Below are 17449 nucleotides of genomic sequence, written 5' to 3' on the forward strand. Positions count from 1 at the left end.
AAGGTCAAAAGGTTTCTTCATTGATATCTTGGCAAAATGATTTGACTGACTGACTATAAGAACAAAGAGAGTCTTGCATACTTATAGAAAAATAAGATCTTTGTATTCGACGCTGCTACCAGGGTGTATAGTCAGGGTAATCTTTCGTGTTTTTCATTGCACAGCACACACAATCGAGACGCATACCAATTATGTCATTTATTACAACACATAAACATCTTACAATACATTAAACAAAATAACAGCCAGGTGGCAGTTCAAGACACAAATCTATCAGTTTTAAAAACTTCATTGTTATTATCAAAATCATCAAAATCATAAAATATTAACAGTATTTCTACTGAAGAATTAAAGTTCCTTAGCAACTATGCGGTAAGGATAAGGGCTAAAAGCAAGACCATTTGTACCGTCATTTATTTCAGGAAGTTTGTCTGCTTCGGGGTCAGGCAAGAATTCAAACTTTTGCACCATGGAAACCAAGAAAATAAAGATTTCCGTTTTAGCAAGTTGTTCGCCCATGCAGCGACGTGAACCAAGTGAAAACGGTATCACTTGGTTGGACGCCACAAACTTCCCGTCAGCGTCAAGGAAGCGTTCTGGTCTAAACTGACCCGGCTCCTCCCAAACATTTGGGTCATTGTGCACTGCCCACAAATTGGGCACAATCTACAAACATAAATGCTGTAATTAAAAACAGTCAACTATGAACGACACACATACTTCAAAAATCGGAAAATTAGCCACTTTTCATGTAAGGCTTTAGACGGTTTTAGACGGTTTTAGACGGTTTTAGACGGTTTTAGACGGTTTTAGACGGTTTTAGACGGTTTTAGACGGTTTTAGACGGTTTTAGACGTTTAGACTCGATTATGCAAGCTGTAAAACGAACGGAACGTTACTCTTCTTAGCCTCTGAACACTACTATAGACTTATACCATTACGTCCTTCGGTATGGTGTATCCATTTAAATCAGCTTCTTCGTTCGTTTTGTGAAAAATGCCCAACGGCCCCAACGTACGATATCTCATCAATTCCTGTATAAAAGCGTTGGTGTAGTGCATGTCTGGCTTGTGTGACATATGAACTGTACCGCTGGATCCTGAAAGATTCAAATTATTTTTCGTTCATTTTAAAGGCAAATAATTTTTTAGGATATAGACAAAAATATATAACCAAACGGTGTGAGTGATTTCACAAACAAAGACATCAAACAACGGATTAGATATAGGCTAGAGGACATGAATTACAGTTTTACGTATAACTTCATTTACCAATAACTTCATGTATTTCTTCCCGAATTTGTTTCTGTGTTTGTGGATAGTGAATTAGGCAAAGAATTGCCCATCTTAACGTGGTAGAAGTTGTTTCTGTGCCGCCTATGAACAAGTCTCGGACGTAAAATAGAAGTTGCTCATTCTGAAAATAATCACAAGCACATCAGTTCCTAAACGGAAGTTTAATTTTTGGAAGTTATGATCTGCATTTTTTAAAATAATCACAACCTGTTTATATATAAAAGAATAAGTTTTGAAAAATGTAGTTTTGGGGATATTTCTGCAACAAAAAGTTTGAAAAATGAAAAAATGCATATTTACCGAAAAGTGGTCATTTTCCGGTTTCATTTCTTTCAAAAAAGCGTCGATAAAATCTCTCGGATTTTCCTCATCAAAAGTTTCTTTGTGTTCGTCGACAATCTTTTGGATCATGTCTACAGTAAACAAACTTCTATACAAGCTACGTAAAGTTTATCAACTTCGATGTTTTTGTTTTATTTCATCAGGCTCGATGCTGTTCAAGTAAGTGTTAAAAGTCGAATTTGCTTTACCGTTAACCAGCGAAACACTTTCGGCAAATCTTCGATGAACCCCGGAAAATGGAGGGACATACACCAACTGTGGAGCAAAAGTGAGAACTTGAACAGCAATTGTAGTCACTTGGTCAGTAAATCTAAATGCAACATGGAGTTAGTTTTCAATGAAAGTCTTACACATACACACAACTTCAAATGTAACACCGAAGCTCTAAAGGTAAGTGTTGTACAATCCAGGAACTGCTCGAGTTGAGCGTTTATCTTCTAATGATAGTTGGCTTTTTTATGTGTATACTCACAGCATAAGCACGATGTTGATAAATTCAGTTAACCTTACGTCATCGTAACTAAATCGTGTTCCGAAAATGACGCTACAGATGTTGTTGGCAACAGCAATGCGCAGGATATCCTAAAGTATATAATGCCTTGTTCATAACGTTTTGTTATTAAGGGGCTCTTATTTTCTGTTTCGTACCGATATATCGAAGGCCTTTCCGTTTTGTGAACTTATTCTATCATTAAAATAAGCGGTCTCTTCAATCACTCGTTCTTCCATGCTTTTCTTACCCATCCCAAATCTAATGAGAAACAATGTTTTTTAATTTCATTAACATTGTTTATATTAGATGTTTTACTAAACCTATTGTTTAAGCAAAAGAGAAAATACGAAAGTTTAAACTGTCTAAAAACTAAATAAGCGACAAAAACGGCTCAGAAGATATGGTCAAAACAGTGTAAAAATACCCCCGAAGAGTGGAGAGTCCAAATTTTCTTTGCGATTTGAGAAACGGTCCATAATCGAGAACTGCAAGTCCATGTCCTTTTATTATATCATGAGACCAGGAAAAACTTGGTCTCCCGGAAAACTTACTCGCTTGTTTGACTAGCGCCTGAATAAGCCGAAAAAAGCTTAGATCGCTCAACTAAATATATGCGTTTACTTTAGGCAAAAGTAATACGATCTTAAACAAACATATAACTATCAGGCAAGAGCAGGCGTATACATGTCACGGTAATAAATACTTTCAAGCAATTCTAGATCACTTATATAAGGCAAAAATTCTCACCTGATAGATAGAATCATAGTCGTTCAAAACCACTGTATCCATTGTTGCCATACGAACGGATATAATTGGTCCGTAAGTTTCAGAATATTTCCTCAACGTGCGTTCTGGATATTTGCCTAAGAAAGGCAAAATCCCCAAAAGTGGGATGCCCCAAGGACCTGGGGGTGAATTAACCCTACTGCATTTGCTGTACCAGGAGTACATTGCAGCAAAAACAATGACACCAAACAACAATAAGCTGCTTGAGGTGTTAAATATTTCACCAAATAACCAAGTTAACATTTCATTCATCTTACAGCAGAGTGGCCTTCGCTGCAGAAATAAAGAGCAATTGTAAATATACACACAAAGAAATGCCAAAATTAAATTCTTAAGTCTTAATGCGCAGAATGTCAGTTCTGCGCAGGTGAAAACTCGACCAACTTTATACATTGTACTTTATGCCTTTTCAGACATTTTGGTTTTTTTATTTCATAATCGAAGTGATTCATAAACATAAGAGTTAAAAACCGGCATGCATTTTCGTATGTGGGCTTAAGGCTGCGGCTGTTTTAAGGCTTCGACTCAAGTGAAAGGAAAGTTAGAAGAAAGCAATTTTCAGTTTCTTGCCAAAACAAATACTTGTGTTAATAAGCGTATATCAAAGAGTAGCGTATCCGATAGTAATATCTAAGACATCGGCCTGCCATTCTACCGCTATTGGCTACAAAGTACAAATGCAGTCGACACTTCACAAATCCGTTTTTAGTTATAGTTATAGATTGTTGGTTTATTAGTTTTGTGAAAATACAGAATTTAATCCACTTCTGTCAACAAAAACCGTCTACTTGTGAATAACGAGCAAATAACGGCAATCGGGCTTCGATTTATTGAGGTTTTGTGCTGACATGGCTTGCAACAAATTCTTTTAAAATAGCATTAGGCTTTGAGAGGAAGAACGTTTTAAAGCCAATTATATAAGCCACATATTTTACCACATGCGATTATATGATTGTGATTTGCATATCATGTAGTTGTATGATATTGTAATACAGAACAATAACAAACATCATAAGCAACATGACGGAACGGAATGAACTATTTCGATCCACATCGTTTCACAAAACAACGGCTAACGCTATAAAACATGGTGCAATGCTTTTAATGCAACGTTGCAGACTATAGGACAATTGATAGAGACTGCAGAGTATGTAATAGCACGTTCTTACATTGCACAAGCTTTTTCTAACTAAATTGCAAGCTAATAGACTTATTTACCATTATTGAACGAAATCACATTTAAAATCCATCTTTAACAGCAAAGTCTGGCAAAGCTACATCCAGGTTAAACGTATATTGAACATTTTTTCTGTCTCTCTCAACTTGTCTATTTCAGTAAAACTACACCTCGCAAAGATCGTTTTTGCTATGTCATTACACGTTCAAACACGTCTTTGTCACAGGTCTCTTTGCAAAATATCTCGCCGCCACCCTATCACGGTATCTCAGCGTATGCTATGCATCATTCACATTCTGCTCAGTTTGAAGCCAGGAACAGCGACATGGAACCGAAAGAGCCGGAAATATAATTTGCAGTTTTTTTAAAGCTTACATAATAACTTTTTGTAAGTGCGTCTACTTTTTATTTAAATAAAAGGATAAATATTCGTACAAAAAAAGACGTAAGATCAAAAGCCAACTGAAAGATATGACTGATTAGGTTTATGTTTAATCATCGGTATTTTTCCCTTTGCATGTCATTTGGGGCATAAATCTTTTCTTCGAATACGTGAAAGGCGAAACACAGTCTGTATCGACCCAGTTGGACAGAAGAGTTTTCCATAAGCATACCTACTTGTAAATCGTGCCTTCGAAGGTATTTTCACAATTTTTTGTAAACCTAACTTGAATGTTATAATACAGTAGCCCAAACTTAATCTAAATCTACATTCTAATCTATAAATCTAACTCCAACAAAACATTAAATAGCTAAAATCAAGTTTTTGCACAGTCTTTCTCCTAACCTAACTGCCTATCTTTAACAACAGGCTGCGTGACCAAAGTACGATAGAATGGTCACTTTGTTTACAATGTCGCACCACCTATAGGTTTACACCTACATCCATACCTGTACCTATACGCTGTAACTCCATGTTTTTTGCAGAAAAGTGTTTCTATAACGTTTCGGTAAACTATTATCAGTACACTCTAAAAAAACTTGAGTCAGTCAGTTATTCCACTAGCGCGACAGAGAGAACTGATTCTGATTCTTTCAAAAGTCGATTCTATTATTTCCGCCTTCTCTCGTTTTTTTTTGCTTGTGCGTCACTTTATTTGAGTGGTGTCTTCACGGTTGACTTGCGGCGTATTACATAAAGGGGAATTTTTACCAAATTGTTACATCTAGGACTCTAGGTTGTCTGTCTGTTGCACGTGGCATGGTATGGTATGGTATTCCGTTGGGTCTGTGCAAGTTAAACTGTGGTGAACAAATAGGCTAGGCGAACCGCAAATATATGTTTAGCCTATGGGCATAATGATTACAGTAGACTGAGCTAGATCAGTTAACTTTGAAGATAAATTAAAGCTAACAGCAAGCGTCGATGAAAACTTAGCTATTTGAAAAATAGGTAGGCCTATTTGTGTGTAGCCTAGAAATTAAGTATACTAACCAGACAGAAAGCTACCGTAACTTTTCACCAGAAATCGTGTTGCAAAGGCCTCAAGCTAGCCAGAGTTTTTGTTGTTTTTAAAAGCTAGGCCTATAAACTTTTAAAAGAAAATCTTTATCTTTCTGTTATTATTGCTCGATGTAGTTTGACGGTTTCGACGTACAATTTTCAGTTGTGCAACTATGTGAGTACTTAACGAAAAATTTTAACATATCTGAAGAAACTGTACATTTGCTGCAAGGTAGGCAAATTTGTATTACGTATATTTTGGTCTGTTTTTAGGTTCTACTAGGCTTATTGGGCACCGGGTAAAAGCTGGACACGACGCAATCCGCGGATCGACCATGGACATTTTTCCAATATCTACTATTTAAGCCTATTCCAAAACCGTCCATGGACGCTTTCCTCATATCCGCTCTTTAAGCGTATCCTAAAATCGTCTATTGACGCTTATGCAAAAATCTTCCGTTTTTAAGTGTCCATACTGATTTAAGCCTATTTCAACAACCGTCCATGGACGATTAACTGAAAACGTCGCTTTTGCGTAAAAGCGTACATGGACGCTTACGCAATAATCGTCTATTCTCAACCCGCCCATGGACGCTTTGTTGCAAAACGACTGATGTAAGCCTATTCAACAACCATCCATGGACGATTAAGAGAAAACGTCGGCTTTGCGTAAAAGCGTCTATGGATGGAATTGGAATTTATCTCGTGTTTATCCTTCTGCCACTAAAGGTAATGTCACAAGTTTGCTTGTTTTTTCACTCTCTCTGTAGTTGTGCACTGTGTTTGGGACAAGAACAGAAAAACAAATTTAGCAACAAGAACTGATATTTTGAGGAACGTATTGAAAATATAGAATACACCAAATATTGCTTGGCACCTGGCATCAGATAAGCAAATCAGGCCTTGGCAGTTAACTTTTACAAGCAAAATGTTTTTGTGAAATAAATTTAATGTAGCACTTTTGTTTTCCTTCTATGGTAATCGTCTTTATAACTATCCTTAATTTATGTTGCAGTTATTCTACATGGGAAAAGAAAATAAAGATGGCAGAGAGCATTGTCCAATCATTTCCTCAATTGAAATACAACAGGGACGGATTAGCTGGCTTCATAAGTTTCCTGTTTAGTTTTTTTATCATAGCATTTAGATTTTAGAATATAATGATTGAAATATCGTCGCGGGTATCAGTCAGTTGGTTTTGAACATAAATTCTTTACTTGCAATAAACTGAAGTGGTATCAAAAACCAAAGGGGTTGATAAATTGTATATGAAGAATATTTATTAACTTCTTGCTTGCTTAGTTTAGGTGACTCACAAGGATCTGTTAAATTGATTTGTTACAGAAAAATTTCTATGACCCTCTCAAAGGAGGTGGCTACCTTGAAAACAATACAAAAACGAATGTTGCCTGACGCAAAGGCATTCAAAAAACGAAGAAATGCAACAAAACGCACAAATGAATCAGATACAGAGACTTCAAGCGGAACGTCTGAATCCAGTGGAAGCAACGACATTCGCATGTCGCTGTCTGATTTAAAAGAAAAGGTTGTATTTGAGGAAATCTTTTGTTTATTATGTTCTATGCTTGTTTGCTTAATAAGTAAATTCCAGCTTCAGGCGTTTAGTAAAGGAAAGGTTTTGCAGTTAGTGGTTTAAATACAGCTTATCACAATATCGGTACATCTCCTTTTTGAAGAAAGAAGATACTGCAAAATTTTGTTCCTTCTTTAGCAAATAAGATGGAAATATTTGCGCTAACCGATGAAACATTTGAATTGAGACGACAAGACATTGCGCTTGATAAACTTTCCATGACGAAATTTCTAAAAGAATATCCCAGATGTTCATGAGGGTATTTTGGTAAGTTTGAGGTTGAGAATGTCAATTGTCATTCAGTATGATAGTATTGAGTGGTCGAAATTTTGTTCCAGTTTGAAAGAGAGTTTGAGTTAATGCATCCAGAAGCAAAAAGCCTGAGTCTGGTACTGGATGAAAAGTTTTGTAGAGCAGTAGAAAAAGTTGCACTGATAAGTCTGAAGAATATAACATCAAGCAACTCTCTACTTTGGGGTAAGGTTAGCGTTCTAGGATTTTGAAACTGACTCTCAGCAAAAAGATGACAGCTCCGGAGCCCTCTTTTATCATAAATTAGCTCCAGCTCCGGAGCTCATTAATACCACTGCTCCGGCTCCAGCTCCGGCTCCGGCTCCATTACGTCAAAACTGAGGTTTAAGGATGAACGTTCAATTAGGAATATCTAGCATTTCAAAATAATCACAAACAAAACAACACAATCAATGAACACAAAACATTTATTTCTGCACAAAGAAGCTCAAATACCATTCGTGCGAAGAAATAATATTGCCTCTGTCAAGTCTTCTTTCATCGAGCATCTTAAATCAGAGCGAATGATGCGAAATGCGGAGAAAAGTCTCTCCACACTCACTTGTGTTGGTGGCAAAGCTGTAACTGAGTACGCCGCTTTTTGCAGAATATCTGGGTACATGGAAATTGCATCCATGACAGCCACTTTTGAGGACCTATCAATATTTTCCATATTGGATAATGCATTGGTAAAGTCCATTTTATACCTTTGAAGTGCACTTCAATCTGTAGTTTCTGCTGCAATTTTGCGACATTTTGCTTGCCGATCTAGAATTTTTTCAAAGTCCTCATCTTCTGAGGTGGGTGAAAAGTTTGCTGATTCTCCCATGTTGGTTTGATTTCCACCTTGTGACAGATTTTTACCTAATCTCCTTTCTTCATGATCCTTCATAGACAGAGCAATTTCGAGTAAAGTAGCTTTCCCTTTTGAATGTTGCTCATCATTTAATATTACCCTGTACATCGGGTCAACATATACTGCTGCCAGCAGCACATCATTGGCGAAAAGCGCCTGCTCACGATGCTCCGTGGATGTTCTTATGGCATCAGCCAAATTGCCACCAATTTGAGAAAACTGGAAAAGTAGTTTTTTCCATTCTTTGAAAAATGACCCTGGTGTCAAATCGGAAGCCTACAGTTTTTTGGTTGTGACGAAAGGATGGCGAAGCAACTCTTCCAGCTGTTTTACTTCGTTCCATTGACCATCAGACAGTGATACATTTGGATGTGCAATGTCTACCAAGACAGGTTTCAGTTCAAGAAGGCGTTCAAGCATAAGGTATGTACTACCCCACCTTGTAGCTTGGTCATTAATAGCTCCTTTATTGGTTTTTCTCTTCAAAATTGCATCAATTTTCGGAGTTCTTGCAGCTGTCACAACCTGGCGAATTTTGCTGATCAGTTAAGCAACATGTCTCACTTTTAACCCATCACGGATTGCAAGCTGCAATGTATGGGCAGCACATCACATATGCGACATGTTTTTAAACTCTGAATGGTATGCAAAAGCCAACGTACTTATTTCATCCAAAGTTGGGATGTCCTCTACTTCAACATCATCTTCATTTTCATCAGCAACACAGTCTTCAGCCAATTTCTCAACTGCTAGAGTCATGTTGGAAGCATTGTCGGTTACTATTGCCAGTACTTGTTGCTTGGATATGTCAAAGTCATTGAGAACATCTTCAACCATCCTTTTGATAAAATCGCTGGAGTGTTGGTTCTCTGTCTTTTACTGCCAATGTAAAGATGCTCACTTCATTTTTAGAGTCTGATAATACTATTAACGCAGCTTATAATTCTTTTTAGAAAAAATATTCCCGGTTCGATTCCGCTCAACTCTCCATAAATGAAGATTGACAAACTCTGCAGCCTGTGAATGTAGCACAAAGGAGCAAACCGCATTTCACGCCATTTCTTATTGCTCCGTCTACCGAGCTTCTCGCAGAACGAAAAGCTTTCGCGATTTGAATGACATCGCGACCAGGGTCTGCTTGACTTTTGCGCCGACATCTAGTTCTGGTCACCAAAATTCGTGGTTAGCCTAGTTTTTTTTGTAACAATCTTATAGTTTAAATGCGTCATATTCTCTCAAACCTACAATGCGTTATAAAATCATACAATGCGTTATAAAAACCAACTATTGGTAGAATGACGCCATAACCGAGTCACGGTAACGAAAATAGACGTAGGCAACCTGCATATATGTAGGTAACCTTTGACGTAGCTAAGACTAAAATGTCATATCTTCAGACATAACTCATGCAAGCAGTGACGTAATACATGATTAACCACTGCACAGTGCTCACGTCATTTGTCATCACGTACTGTAAAACAAAGGCGGCATGGGCTGCTCCGGTGAAAGCAGTCTAATAGTAGGGATTTTTGTTCCATTATGCCTCGATCAAACATAAACAACATTTCGTATGGTTTTAATAGATTTAAGTTCTTCACTGGTCCTTTTAATTGTTTATATAACGTGCTCTACAATCTTGACGTGTAGGAAACAACTATGGTATATAGGCCTATCGCATGACGTCATAACCGTGACATCGATAAAGACATAAACGTGCGTAACCTGCCTGTAATATAGGTAATTGTCGAAGTATGTTATAATGTCATATACTTATAGTCACATCTCATATAAACAGTTACTAAATACATCATCATAATCACTGCACAGCGCTCACGCCATCTGTCATCAGTCATGTCAATGACTATTGTAAGATAAAGGTTGCAAAAGCAGTTTAAGAACCCCCGTTTCGTAATTTTTGGTTTTGTCTTAATTTGGTTTAAAATCAAGCTTCATTCAACTGTTAAACCAGTCTACTGGTTTTAAATTCTTTTTACATATGATTTTGTAAAGGTCGTTAAAGATGAATTTAATCAAAGCCGTCTACCTGACAAACTCTTCTCACAATTTTGGTTCATTTTACAAAATATTATGATTATACAAGATTATCTTATCCTTGTCACTCTGATCACTATATAGTAACAAAATAACTATAGCTCCACGAAACTTAGATTAGCTGACTTTGTTAGGCTGTGATCTTCAACCTTTAGCATCTGGTCCTACATTGATGGATTTGGCTGTAATAAAAAGTAAATCTAGATCCAAGTTTTAACAACAACAGAACTCCTGGACTGAAACCTTGTCACCGTATGCAGTTAAAAGTCATACTCAACATATAGTGTACAATGTACGTGTGTTACTCCACATTAACTGAAGCAAATATAGAAGTATATTATTTAAAAGCGTGCGCACTGCTTACAATTTCCCATTAAATGCAAACCGAATAAATACATTGCTGTAATACTTAACAATCAATATGCTACTACAATAAAAACACAGGAAGTGAAGATACAATGCTCTTGGTGATAGTGACCTTGTTTTAGTCATAGCTGTGGGTAGATACTAATTTATTTCACTAATATTCGTTGCATTTGTTTTTATAACTTTTCATTCTGAATTCGTCCCAATTTTCATCAAATGCAGATTATGATAAACGTTTTAGTGACTTGTATGCAAGTTTTATGAAAATGGCCGTCAGGTAATAACGTCATTAATAATTGAGAAATAGCGTAGCCTACTTTACACTCTTAGTGTAAAATATTGTCTCTTGAAATGCAAGAATGAAATGCCTTAATTCATGCAAAACATTGACATCAAATAGTATGATCATTTCCATAGAATATAGTTTTAAGCAATTTCTAAATTGAATCCAGAAAATTGCGACAACAAAAGGCCAGCAGACAAATTTATCAACAGCAATATACTGTACAGTAGATCACACGACTTCAATTTAAATAGAAAAATGCATTAATCTAATAGAACATTTCATGGATTTTGACATAAGCCGGACATCGTTATTTAAATCCGACGTAAACTTAATTTACTACATAATCCAAACCACATTGCGATTTTTATGTAATCCATCTACCCCATAAATTTAAAATGGTCAAAAAACTTCCAAAAGTATAAAAATTAGTTTCACGATAAAAGTTGAAAGTTTTACTCAGCTATTGTTTCAAGAATGTTCATTATTTTCCCATGACTAGAAACATAGAAACATTATTAAGAGTTGAATATAGATAAGAACTTTGTCATAGTTCTTTATAACCAAACTATGGTCCAAATATTAACGTGAATTGTTTGCAGCGGTTTAATTACTTTTGTAAACATTACAAAAGAGTTATATAGTTTTGTTGGTGTAGTAATGAGAGAGCAGTATAATTGTACGTTGCAATTAGTTTGCGGAAAGCAAATTATGGAGCCCAATATCCTGGGACAAAGGCGCTAAAATGCCCAATTCATTTCTCTCGACCGCCAATTGCTTTCAGCGATATACCTGTCCAAATTGCCATCAACTACCAAACGGGGATTCGAACATGACCAAATAATTATCGGGCAATCGTCTTAACGAAACGGCCACGAGATCTCAAAGCAAACAAAACATTTTCAAACGTGCTAAACTTTAAATATAAGTGCTGCGTCATTCGTAAGGTATTCGCCATAAAACTCTGCTGCATGTTAGTTGTAACATTGCTGGTTGTTTTTTTAAATTACGGACTTACGATATAAGCAAGAGGTCCATGAGTTCAGTTAAGCTTTTGTCGTCATAACTAAACCGCGTACCAAAAATGACGCTACAGATGTTGTTGGCGACGGCAATGCGCAGGTTATCCTAAAAATGTATTTTGGTCATTCATAAACCATTTTAAAATAAAATACTTTTTTATTTGCCACTTACCGATATGTCGAAGGCCTTTCCATTTTGTGACCTAATTCTTTCATTAAAATAAACGGCTTCTTCAATCACTCGCTCTTCCATGCTTTTCTTACCCATCCCAAATCTGTTGAAAATGTGGTAGAAAATTTAAAATATTTCAAGATTGTTCAAGTACCATAATAAAAAAATTACTGATTATTTTTGATAAATTATACAATTGACAAAAAATGCATGCATGTGGTCGAAAAACTACAAGCAATACCCCCGAAGAGTGGTGAGGCCAAATTTTCTTTGCGATTTGAAAAACGTTCCATGATCAAGAGTTATAATTCCTGGCTTTTTCAGTATATCATCAAGCCAAGAAAAACTTGGTCTTCCAGAAAACTTGCTCGCTTGTTTAGCTAGCGCCTATAAAGAAACCGACACGAGTATAATTTTGAAATTGTCAAAGATGTGTTTCTTTAAGGTCTATACATTAGGCATTGAAATAACAACGAGTATAAGCGTAGCCTATTTATGTTACTGTGAGAGATACGGTGCTTTTATTTAAACACGACACTTTCATTTCAATTACAATTCTCACCTGATAGATAGAATCATAGTCGTTCAAAACCACTGTATCCATTGTTGCCATACGAACGGATATAATTGGTCCGTAAGTTTCAGAATATTTCCTCAATGTGCGCTCCGGATATTTGCCCAAGAAAGGCATAATCCCCAAAAGTGGTATGCCCCAAGGACCGGGCGGCAAATTACTCGATTTGTTGTACCAGGAATATATTACAGCAAGAAAAATGACACCAAACAACAATAAGCTGTTTGAGACGTAACAGTTGTCACCAAATAACCAACTCAACATTTCATTCATCTTATTGCAGATTCACCTTTGTCCTAAATATCAATAACAATCCTAAATATTATAAAACAAAAGATGATGTGCTGTAGATCTGTAACTTTTTCTGTATCTTCTTGTCCAGTCTGATCAGTTACAGTTTATACTGTAGTAAGTTTAAATAGTGCTTCGTGGCACACTTAATTATCCTTTTCACATGATTGGTAGGCTGTTCTAACATTATAAGGTTATTTTCAACAATGCTGGCTACTCTAACATTGTTAGGCTCTCTTCAGCTTTAGCTATTTTTGGCTTCATTTGCCATGTCTGAGTTTCACATTGTTGGTTCGGTAAACGTGTTGAGCATACGAGCAATACAATTTTTGCAATGCATTTTCAAAAGAGGTTTGGTTTTCCTTGCGTGAAAGTATTCGAAATTAAACACATTCTTGTGAATGTTTAATCATATAAGCAATCTTTACTTAGAATTATTAGTCTTCAAAACCATACTTGTTAACATGGAGTTTAAGCATCGAAATTGGTGGGCAACAGTATACAGTATACACGTGAAGTCATTAAGTGGGCCGCCAGCAAAAATTGTGAAGCATTATTCTTTAGAAAATAAACTCTTTCAAAGGCTATTTTCAATGATTTGCTGAATTGCCAACAAGTGAAACAAGATCACTTGTTGGCGTTATAACTAGGGCAACCAAAAGTCAATATGGTCAATTTTTTTTAACCTGCCCAGAATGTTATCAAACAAGCACAAAACAAATTTCAGCTTTGTACGACGTGTGGTATAGAAGTTATTAGGTCAAATAAAGTCAAAATGTTACGTTAGGTCAAAATACGGTCAAATTGTTTCTTTAGGTCTTTTTTTTAGGTCAAAATCTATTAAACTTGTAATTTTGTAACCATTTTGTAATATTATTCTTCCGTTTTTCTCTTTTCTTGTACCGCAAACAATTCCAGTGCCGCAAATTTTACTTAGAACCAAAGCCACAAAGAGAGGGAAGGCTTTTCAGCGCGTTTGGTGACGTCACGATGTGACGGCATTGCATTTGAAACTGCAAGTTGTCAATCTTAATACGCAGAAACGAAAAAAAGTCAACACTAGAAAAGCATTTTGTCATTTTTAAATGCAGCTTTAGATTAGAAAGTTGCTGTAGACAGTGTAGAGACTATCAGTATAGCGTTTTTCAAAATGAGGTCAAAATTTAAACGTTTTAGGTCAAAATAAGGTCAAAATTTAAACTTTTTAGGTCAAAAAACTGGTTGCCCTAGTTATAACTAAGGCGATTATTTTTTGACTTGTGAAAAAAAGTCAAAATTTTGTCAAATTTACAGCATTAGGTCAAAAAATGTCAAAATTGTTTACAAAGTCAAAATTTTTTACCAAGTCAAAATTGTTTACAATCTGCATTTTCGTGGTGTCTTAGAGGTTGCACTGTAGGTGAACTTGTCATTTTACATTGTACACCTTGTAGCCTACTTTATACTGTTGTAAATGGCCCATTGTCTACTTATTGTGAATCAGCTCTTGCTTCGGTTTTGCTTTAAATACTTCATGTATCTTTAGTTTAGACAAATGTATTGAACAATTTTTGTTGTGTGTGTCTTAGTTGCAGTTTTTTTTAGCAGTGATTTGTAATTAGCTAATTTCCTTTTTCAGAATAGTCTAGGTTTGTGTTCATTTTTTTTGCCTTAATTTAGGCCACTACAATAAATTTTAACGTTTTGTACAATAATGCGTAATTTAACTACTTGAGTTCTTCATATGTCAAAATTTGTCAAAAAAAGTTTTTTAATGTCAAAATTTGTCAAAATTTTCAATTTTTAGGTCAAAAACTTTCGTTTTTTAGGTGAAAAAATAATCGCCCTAGTTATAACACAACGCACGAGCTCTTGTGAACAACACGTTGACTTCGTTGTTTCCTGTTTCGCAAAATATGAATAATGTTTGCAGCAACTAACCTCGTTTTCATCATCTTATGTCACTCTACTCGTCGCCCGTTTCTGCGATGGCATGAATAATGCGAAGAAATCGCCCGAACGATTTCATGTTCATTGGAGTATAACGGCAACTCCTTTGTTGAAATTACAAAGGTCTAAGTGTATTATAAAATACAAAATTGTGCATGACGTCATGTTTGCTCTTCTAATAAAATCTTATTCCTGAAAAAAAAGCCTTTTCCGTTCAGTTCAAGGATTTTAGCTGACGGTCAAGCATAATTTGATTTTATCAATATTGTTGAAGCTTTCATACTTCGAATGGGTGCTCGGTCACCGACTCTATAGTTTCTTCCGTTCAGACCCCTCCCTGCTACAACTACAACGAACAGCAAATTGCGCTTGTTGGAATCCAGTATGAACTAGCGTATAATTTTCCAAGAGTTAAATCGAAAAAAATGAAAATTTCACGATCAATGTAAGATTTTGAATTTAACTTATGTATAACGATGCAAAATTCAAAAAATTTATGCCTTAGCTTATAAACGGAGTGTTTTAAAAATTACTAATTTTCAATGACACAATCTTTTGCTCGCATATGCGTCATGACCTAAAAGGCGTCAGCAAAAATCGTTGTACTGTTTTTTTAAAAAAATGACACCTTGTGGGAGTTTTATTTCAAACCCATATTGCTCACAGGTTATCAACAACATCAATTTGATTTTCTAAATGTCTCTATTGGTTTTTCCAAAACCGTTTATTAACTATTACCTCTAGTACATATACCTTACATTACTTCACGCTACCTTACATAACCTTGACTGTTGCCCGTTTTGAGCAGGCGTAGTTACATTGAAGAAGCCGCTTGAACCAGTTCATGTTCATTGAAGTATGCAAACGGCAATTCCTTTGCTGATAGTAAAAAAATTTAAGTCTTTTTTAAGTATAAAGATGAACTTGTGCATAACGTCTCGCTTGCTTTATCACATGAAAATCTCATGCCTGTAAGAAAAAAAGCTTGGCAGGTTAAAGAATTTAAGTTGACGTTCAAGGGCAGTCAGCACCGGCAATTTGACTTTATCAGTTTCTCACGCGATTACTTTGAACAAGTGGAAATGTAAAATTTTTCTGAATAAAACGTTTTTTTAATTGATTCTACGTAAAGATTTATTTTTCCATCCGCAAAAAAAACGCAAAACTTTTGTGAAAATATACGAAGAATCTGAACAACTTTTAACTCTGATTCGAACGATTCGAATTCGATATGAAAGCTTCTTGTGATTAATCAAAGTCATATGAAGTGAGTATTAACAAGGTTTACAAACTGGATTGTGTTTCGTTCATACGAAAACATTAATAACTTATAACTGATACTAATTGCTCCTCCTCCTATACGAAAAATTGCCTTTTTTAGTTATCGTTTACTTTTTAGAAAACGCAGGATTTAAAACACATCCAACTGCCAAATTTCGGGTACCCGATAAAAACGAGATTATCGGTGATCGGGCACATATTTATCAGATGTTTATTTTGCCATGGTGTATAACAAACTTTTTTTCAGTGGCCCTTGAATAGCCTTAGGCTTGAAGAAAGAACAATTTAAACCATCTCAACTATAACGTGCACAATTGCACATCCACCAATATACTTTATATAGTTACAATATATATACGTCCAATATAATGTTATATACGTCCATTATAATTTTATGGTGTTGTCATAATTAATAGGGAGTGGCATAAACAACAAGGAACAAACTACAAAAGATTTCCATCCATAAAGTTTTTAAAATAAAGTACTCAGCCAAGGGCACATTTGCTGCAATACTTAGAAGTTCATGTAAAATTGCAATTTATGGGGATAATGACACATTTAGATGTTAAACAACATTTTTGAAACTAATTTACATGTTGAATGTTTTACTTATGCTTTCTAGACAGAACAAGGCTTAAGCCCAACTTTAAAGCTTAGCAAAACTTTTTCCATGACAAACATTTTCAAAACAGCAATCATAACAAAAAAACAGTCACGCAGTATGACGCTGAGCGATAACAACTTTGCTTAACTTTCAGTATAAATTTATTTGTTTGCAAAACGCAAACTCCTGGTAATCATATACCTTCATATTTAGATATCTTTCCGTCACGGTATCTTGGCCCATTGTCTACGTATTTGCTTGTGTTAGACTTAATAGAGTCTAGACGCGATGCAAGAGCAGTGACATGGAACTGAAAGAGTCCAAAACAGAATATACGCTCAACACCTTAGCTTTGTACAATAACTTGTCTCTGTACAGACGTCAAGCCGAGCTTTGTAGAATAAATAACAAACTGTTCTGTTTGCCCCAGTGTAAAACTTTTGAGTAATTTGAGAACGATGCGGTATCAAAGGCCAACTGTAATAAATCCGTGTCTTTGTTATAATGGTCGACATTCTCCTCTCAGCACTTACGGCATACCTTTCCTATCCCATAACGTGGAATGTAAATAGCACTTTTTATTATTATGATTCTGTG

General features: G+C 35.7%; 2 protein-coding genes and 2 long non-coding RNA genes across 8 annotated transcripts; 1 reads left to right on the forward strand and 3 right to left on the reverse strand.

Moving 5' to 3' along the window:
- Positions 1 to 181: 181 nt before the first annotated feature.
- On the reverse strand, positions 182 to 3164 carry LOC143462663 (cytochrome P450 2U1-like). Its single transcript, XM_076960904.1, has 9 exons — positions 2878 to 3164; positions 2555 to 2700; positions 2286 to 2388; positions 2110 to 2219; positions 1826 to 1947; positions 1596 to 1708; positions 1272 to 1416; positions 936 to 1099; positions 182 to 666 (listed from the first exon to the last, which is right to left on the reverse strand). Exons 1-9 carry the CDS (start codon positions 3157 to 3159, stop codon positions 349 to 351), a joined length of 1503 nt encoding a protein of 500 aa, XP_076817019.1. The 5' UTR covers positions 3160 to 3164; the 3' UTR covers positions 182 to 348.
- On the reverse strand, positions 3047 to 13407 carry LOC143462664 (cytochrome P450 2H2-like). Of its 5 annotated transcripts, none has more exons than XR_013118196.1 (6): positions 12736 to 13083; positions 12415 to 12560; positions 12174 to 12276; positions 11998 to 12107; positions 8718 to 9441; positions 7833 to 8658 (listed from the first exon to the last, which is right to left on the reverse strand). XR_013118196.1 is itself a non-coding variant. In XM_076960907.1 (5 exons), exons 1-5 carry the CDS (start codon positions 13018 to 13020, stop codon positions 3165 to 3167), a joined length of 669 nt encoding a protein of 222 aa, XP_076817022.1. In that variant the 5' UTR covers positions 13021 to 13339; the 3' UTR covers positions 3047 to 3164. The 5 variants fall into 5 exon arrangements, 3 of the variants coding, with proteins under 3 accessions (XP_076817022.1, XP_076817020.1, XP_076817021.1); XR_013118195.1 differs by having other exon boundaries at positions 7833 to 8034; positions 8130 to 9441; XM_076960907.1 differs by lacking the exons at positions 7833 to 8658; positions 8718 to 9441 and adding an exon at positions 3047 to 3189 and having other exon boundaries at positions 12736 to 13339.
- LOC143462670 (uncharacterized) lies at positions 5330 to 6752 on the forward strand. Its single transcript, XR_013118199.1, has 3 exons — positions 5330 to 5712; positions 5811 to 6266; positions 6553 to 6752. It is a non-coding gene; the product is annotated as an uncharacterized LOC143462670 (long non-coding RNA).
- On the reverse strand, positions 7833 to 9115 carry LOC143462668 (uncharacterized). Its single transcript, XR_013118197.1, has 2 exons — positions 8941 to 9115; positions 7833 to 8866 (listed from the first exon to the last, which is right to left on the reverse strand). It is a non-coding gene; the product is annotated as an uncharacterized LOC143462668 (long non-coding RNA).
- Positions 13408 to 17449: the final 4042 nt, after the last annotated feature.

Source organism: Clavelina lepadiformis, chromosome 6 (assembly GCF_947623445.1).
Source record: "Clavelina lepadiformis chromosome 6, kaClaLepa1.1, whole genome shotgun sequence".
Classification (NCBI taxonomy): domain Eukaryota; kingdom Metazoa; phylum Chordata; class Ascidiacea; order Aplousobranchia; family Clavelinidae; genus Clavelina; species Clavelina lepadiformis.

What these genes read in the sequence shown, in the direction of transcription:
- LOC143462663 (XM_076960904.1), bottom strand. Translation starts at nt 3,159, where the DNA reads ATGTTAACTTGGTTATTTGGTGAAATATTTAACACCTCAAGCAGCTTA. An exon ending in GGACTCTCCACTCTTCGGGG is followed by an intron (nt 2,389 to 2,554) that starts GTATTTTTACAC and finishes GTTTCTCATTAG; the next exon opens with ATTTGGGATGGGTAAGAAAA. An exon ending in AGAAATACATGAAGTTATTG is followed by an intron (nt 1,100 to 1,271) that starts GTAAATGAAGTT and finishes TGAATCTTTCAG; the next exon opens with GATCCAGCGGTACAGTTCAT.
- LOC143462664 (XM_076960905.1), bottom strand. Translation starts at nt 13,020, where the DNA reads ATGAATGAAATGTTGAGTTGGTTATTTGGTGACAACTGTTACGTCTCA. An exon ending in ACTATGATTCTATCTATCAG is followed by an intron (nt 12,561 to 12,735) that starts GTGAGAATTGTA and finishes GTTTCTTTATAG; the next exon opens with GCGCTAGCTAAACAAGCGAG. An exon ending in GAAAGGCCTTCGACATATCG is followed by an intron (nt 12,108 to 12,173) that starts GTAAGTGGCAAA and finishes ATACATTTTTAG; the next exon opens with GATAACCTGCGCATTGCCGT.